This window comes from Trichechus manatus, unplaced genomic scaffold (assembly GCF_000243295.1).
Source record: "Trichechus manatus latirostris isolate Lorelei unplaced genomic scaffold, TriManLat1.0 scaffold00045, whole genome shotgun sequence".
Classification (NCBI taxonomy): Eukaryota; Metazoa; Chordata; class Mammalia; order Sirenia; family Trichechidae; genus Trichechus; species Trichechus manatus.
The window spans coordinates 18,049,093-18,055,015 of record NW_004443981.1 but is presented as its reverse complement, the minus strand read 5'-3'; the positions used below and the strand labels follow the sequence as shown (position 1 = coordinate 18,055,015).

The window sequence follows — 5,923 nt, the reverse complement described above, 5'->3', positions numbered from 1 at the left end:
CCCAGCTGCCCCACGTGCCCTTCTCCCCGCCTCACCCGCTCCCCTCTCACCCCAAGCTGGGTCCTGGCTCTGACTATGAGCCTGGCAAGCTCTGGGCCTGCCTGGGCCTCAGTTTCTCCATCAGAGCAAGGAGCTCACCTTTCCCGAGCTGTCGGAGAGGGGAGATAAGCAGGCTGTAAACAGAAGGACGGGAACCAGGGCCCCGGGAGGCAAGGGGTTATGTGTGTGCTGAGCAGACACTCCCCGCCCTCCCGCAGCGTGGCCGTCCTCATGTTCGACTCATCCAGGAGGTGCCTGGTGTTGGTGAAGCAGTTCCGGCCAGGTGAGGCTGCCTGGGGTGCAGCATGGAAGGGCTGCAGGGTCACCGCCCCCACCCCGCCCGCCTGGCCCCTGTGGTCCCCAGGGTCTGAGTGCAGATGTGGGGAGGGGGTTCCGGGGGAAGCTGAGGCCCCGTAAAGGGGATCTGGCCCAGGGCAGCTGGTAAGGGTGGCTCACATGGGGGTGCTCTTCCTCCCCCCACGCAGCTGTGTATGCGGGCGAGGTGGAGCGCCGCTTCCCGGGGTCCCTGGCAGCTGTAGACCAGGATACACCCCAGGGGCTGCTGCCGGCCCTGCCGGGCTCGGTGGGGGTGACGTACGAGCTGTGCGCAGGCCTTGTGGACCAGCTGGGGGTCTCGCTGGAGGAGGTGGCCTGCAAGGAAGCTTGGGAGGAGTGTGGCTACCGGCTGGTCCCCTCCGACCTGCGCCGCGTTGCCATGTACAAGTGAGTCGGGGCCGGGCACGCGGGCTTGCAGTTGGAGGCACAGGGGCCAGTCAGCATGGCCCAGGGGACGGGAAGGGCTGCTGCGAAGGCAGTGAGTACCCTGTTCCTGGGAGTGTGCAAACAGGCAGATCCTTCTTGACTGGGGTTGGGAGAGCTGGCCGGCGGCACGCACCTCCAGTCCTAAGCCAGGCCGGAACTGGGGCTTCTGGGACTCGTTCTAGAGCGTGCTGGGCCCCGCGCCCCCACCCTGAGGCCCCCAGCCACGTGGGGCCAGGCTCCGGGTGGCAGCTGCTGCTGACAGATGCCTCCACTTCCTGTGGGATTAAGCACTGGGCGCTGGGGGTGGGGGTGAGTCAGATCTGGTCTCAGACGGCGGTGGCTCAGGACTGCAGGAAAGGGGCTAAGCCCTGGGTTGGGTGGGGTGGGAGGCTCCAGCTCTGTCGGGGGTGAGAGCCAGGTTTTTGGGGCTGCCTCACCGGAGCCCAGGTGTCGGCCCCTTGTGACCCTACCGGCTGAGTCTGCCTTTCCAGAATAGAGAGTGTTGGGCTAGTGACTAGACCCTGGGCACAGCTGGTTCTCAGTGATGCCGTCCCCTGCCCGGGGCTGCTGCGATGGGTCCCCGGCCCCAGGTGAGGTCGGGCACTTCTGCCACCTCTCACTGCCCAGCACGGGGACCTTTCATTGTTGGGCTCTGAACCTCCTGCCTCAGCAGCCCCAAGGGCCTCACTAGGGTGTACCCAGCCCTGCAGAGGGGTTTGGGGTGATCTCCAGTCCTTGGAGTCCCATTTGGAAGGCAGGATTTCCATCCCAGAGGGCTCAGCATCCTGGGTGTGTGGAGGGCAGGCCTCAAGGGTCTGCCAGTGTTTCCCTGGGCATTGGTGAGAGGGGGCATGAGGGGCCTGACCAGTGGAAGGCTGTGGGGAGGGTAAGGATAGAAGCAGGCTGGCTTGGGCGGGGGCCGGATCCTTCTGAGGAAGGTGGGCCTGGGCTGAGTCCTGGCAGAGGGACTTGGGGGGCAGAGGCTCGGGGGCAAGTGGCTTAGCAGCCCTGGGTGGGGGTGGCTGTGCGGGCAGGGCCTCTAGGCTGTGGCCCAGTCAGAAGGCACTGGGGAGCCATGGAGGATTCCAGGCAGCAGGCAGCCTGCTCAGACTTATGTGTTGAAGAGGAGAGTGTGCCTGGGGAGGCAGTACTGGAGCGGGTGGAGCGGAGGTCAGGGCAGCAGGCCCTTCAGGGCCTGACAGGCGGCCCGGGAAGTGAGCCTGGTTACTCACCTGCTCCTCCCAGGTGACAAGACCCAGGGAGGCTGAGGGTGTCATCGGAGAGCTGACAGGTGAGCATGTACCTGAGCTGAGGTTGGGACGAGGCCCGAGGAGGGGGCAGTGCCCAGTGCCAGGCTGGGCATGTCCTTGGCCTGGGCCAAAGGCCAGGCCTCTCCTTCGTGAGGTGGTGGAAACCGGGCTTGAAAGTCCCACAGACCGCCACAGCCATCAAAGGCACAGGCCAAGGTCGCTGCCAGAAATAGGCCATCAGGAATGGGTCAGCGGGAGATAAGGGGCTGGAGGCAACGGAGGAAGCAGCTGGGGCAAGGTTGTCTGGGGTGGGTCTCCTCCCCAGGAGGGCGGAGGTGGGGAGGCCTGGGGACTGGGGTGGAAGGTGCCCAGTTCTGCTCTATGCCTCTGTGTGCCCGCCATCTCCCAGGGCAGCCTCTGCCCCGCAGACCTCTCTCTGGCCTGGACTCATGCTAGCTGGCACCCTCCTGGTGACCCCAGCCTCCTTCACCTGAGCATCTCCCCAGGTACCCCTCATTTCCCCCTCCCCTCATACCTACACGTGGCCCATCCGCTTCTGTTCTGGAATCGGGCCTGGCCTCTCTGCTACCCCCATCCCCACGGCCTACAGTCACCTCGGCTGCCTGCTCCTTCTCTCCGCCCCTGCCAGTCTGGGCCACTGACCGCTGGCTGGTGCCTGCCACCCTCCTGCCCCCCTCTGGCTACTGCCCACTGAAGGAGGGGACTCCCTCACACCCCTCTCCAGCCTAGAACCAGTGTGTGCGCAGCCTGGCCCTCGGGCCTGCATGCACTGGGTTCAGCTGCCCTCGCTGTTGCCTACTCCTGCCACGGCCACCTTGTCCCAGTCCCATGCATGGCCCTCTGGGCACACACCTTCCCTGGCCTGGAACTTGGCATCTGCAGGACCTGTATGAGGAACTCTCACTGGCCGGGGCTGCACCAGGCCTGTGGGTTTGTCCCCCTTCCCAGCCAGCTTGGGAGCCCTGGGTACAGGTGGAAGTCCCTGCTGAGGGAAGGGAGGCCTGGCTGAGAGCACAGCCTGAGTAAAGATGCAGGGCCTGCATCAGCCAGCTGTGCCACATAACAAATTATCACAGACTTGGCAGCTCAGGACAGCACACCTTCCCTGTGTTAGTCTCCGTACATGAGGAGTCGGGCACAGGCTCACTGGGTCCTCTGTGCCGGCCGCGGTCACTGTGTGGCTGTGATGTCACCTGAGGGCCGGGGTCCTCTTCCAAACCCACACGGCTGTGGCAGAATTCAGTTCCTAGTGGCTGTGTGACAGGTCCTTGTTTCCTTGTTGGCTGTTATCTGGGGGCCCCTCTTAGCTCCTTGAGGCTACCCTTGGGTCTTGAGGCCTCCTCACACGTCCTCCCACGGCGTGATTGTTTATTTCATCTTCAAGGCCAGCAGAAGAATCTCTCTGACTTCTTCCATCTCTAAATCCTCGTTTAGGAGCCCCTCTGATTATGTCAGGCCCACCCAGGGTAATCTTTCTTTTGATTAACTCAAGATCAACTGTTAGGATCCTTAATTACATCTGCAGAATGCTTTGAGCTTTGTCATAACATAACTCAGTGGCGAGGGTGATATCCCATCACCTCCTGAGGTTTCGCCCACACTGGAGGGGGGGGGATGCTACAGGGCGTGTACACCAGGGTGAGAACCTGGAGGGTGTATCTCAGAGTCCTGCCTACCACAGGATGGGAGAAGTGGAGAGGAGAGGATGGCTTGGGAGGGCTGTGGAAGGGACTGGGGGCTGGGGGCCACCAGGGGTGGCTGAGCAGACACTGTCTTGTCCTGTAGATCTGGTGTGGGGCTGACCAGCTCCAACCAGACCATGTTCTATGCGGAGGTGACCGACGCCCAGCGCAGTGGCCCAGGTGGGGGCCTGGTGGAAGAAGGTGAGCTCATAGAGGTCATGCACCTGCCCCTGGACGGCGCCCAGGCCTTCGTGGACGACCCGGATGTCCCTAAGACCCTTGGTGTCATCTTTGGTATCTTCTGGTTCCTCAGCCACGTGGCACCTGGCCTGGGTGCCCAGTGAGACTCCTGGGGTCGGCCACCCGCCCACTGCCCTGCAGACCCAATAAAGGCCATGCAGCCTCTGTCCACTGGCTTAAGCTCTGTGGCCTCGGTGGGGGACAGGTAGGGGGGATGGGGAATGGTGAATCTTTCTGAGATGGGCCTCGAAGGGGTGGGTAGCAGGATCTCCTTGAGAGCTCCCCAGCTCTGTGGTGCAGAAGCTTCTGGCTGTAGGCCATGGAGGGTGGCTGCTGTGGGCCAAGGGAGTGGGCCCTGCTGGGGCAGCCCAGGGAGAGTGGGGACCCTTCTCAGGATTGCAGCCCGAGGCAGGGGCAGCTGGGCCCCCTTTTGGGGCAGGGAGAGGTGGGGACTGTGGCTCGACCAGGCCAGGTGCTCAAGGAGGGCCCACTGGTCACTGGGCCACGGAATGAGCTGTGGCCACGGGGGTGGCAGCTGAGCCAGCCTACTGGGGCCGGGGAGGCAGGGGATGCTGGGAAGCAAGGACAGAAATTTGGGCCACATGTTCCAGAGCGAACAAGGAGGGGTCGTCACCCTGGCTGGGGTCAGGCCAGAGGCCCTTCCAGAGCCTAGAGCTGAGTAGCCCCTCCGTGCCCCCTGGGTGCCCCAAGGGGTTTGAGACAGGCCCCCACTTCTCCCTCAGAGCACACAGAAATGTCTTGGTGGGTGTGCTTTGAGAGGACAGGCCGTGCAAATCCTGGGCTGGGGTGGGGGATCGGAAGAATGTCCCCTTGACGACGGGGATCTTGGTGGCTGCCCAGGCCGTGGCCCAGGTGCTCTCCTGAACCCCCAGCCGGCCCACGGCCGTGGGCAGGGGCTACTGGGCCCTAGAGCGGGGGCTCTCTGGCGGGTGTGCACCACGGCCCTGCCCTCTGACCTCTCCTAGAAGCCCGGGCTACCTGCACAACCCTTGGGCACTTAGGGTCTGTCTGAGTCATCTAGTGCTGCTCTAACAGAAATACCACAAGTGGATGGCTTTAACAAAGAGAAGTTTATTTTCTCACAGTCCAGTGGACTACAAGTCCAAATTCAGGGCATTAGCTCCAGGGAAAAGCTTTCTCTCTGTCAGCTATGGAGGAGGGTCCTTGTCATCAATCTTACCTTGGTCTGGGAGCATCTCAGCGCAGGAACCTCAGGTCCAAAGGATGCGCCCGGCTCCCGGCACTGCTTTCTTGGTGGTATGAGGTTCCCATGTGTCTCTGCTTGCTTCTCTCTTTTACATCTCAGAAGAGATTGGCTTAAGACACTATCCAATCTTGTAGACCTCATCAGCGTAACTGCCACTAATCCATCTTATTAGAGCTTAGTGATTAAATTTACAACACATAAGGAAATCACATTAGATTACAAAATAATACACAATTATGCAATACTGGGAATCAAGACCCAGCCAAGTTGACAGGTATTTTGAGGGGACACAATTCAATCCATGACAGGGTCCCAGGAAGACCATAGGTGCCTGAGTGGGTGGGCACCACCATGGGAGGGAGTGTGCCTGTCACTGAGACCATAGCCCTTGAGGATGCCCTGTGGGACAAGTGCTGTGGTGACAGGGCCTGGCCTCTGGGTCAGTTGGCTCCCTGGGGTAGAGATGTCCATCTGAACCTTTCTGAGGGCCCCTTCCTCAGAGCCTCCCAAGCCCTCTGGGTGACATCCTGGGGGGCGGGGGTCAGCCTGGGTCAGGGCCCACTGACCTGGGGGAGGTGGGGTATCTGGGGAAAGCTGCCCGGAGTGGCTGCAGCCTGGACTTAGTGCTGGTGCCCAGCATCCCCAGAGCACTGACAGTGGGTGCTGAGGAGGGCACACAGCCTCTGGCTCCAGCTAAGACC

General features: G+C 62.1%; 1 protein-coding gene across 1 annotated transcript in view; it reads left to right on the top strand.

Annotated features, from left to right (window-relative positions):
- The window catches only part of NUDT14 (nudix hydrolase 14), a 4,721-nt gene extending 623 nt beyond the window's left edge, over window positions 1-4,098 (top strand). Inside the window, exons 2-4 of the mRNA XM_023731674.1 lie at window positions 258-322; window positions 525-762; window positions 3,858-4,098. Coding sequence (XP_023587442.1) covers window positions 258-322; window positions 525-762; window positions 3,858-4,098 — 544 coding nt within the window. The remainder of the gene's footprint in view (window positions 1-257; window positions 323-524; window positions 763-3,857) is intronic.
- Window positions 4,099-5,923: the final 1,825 nt, after the last annotated feature.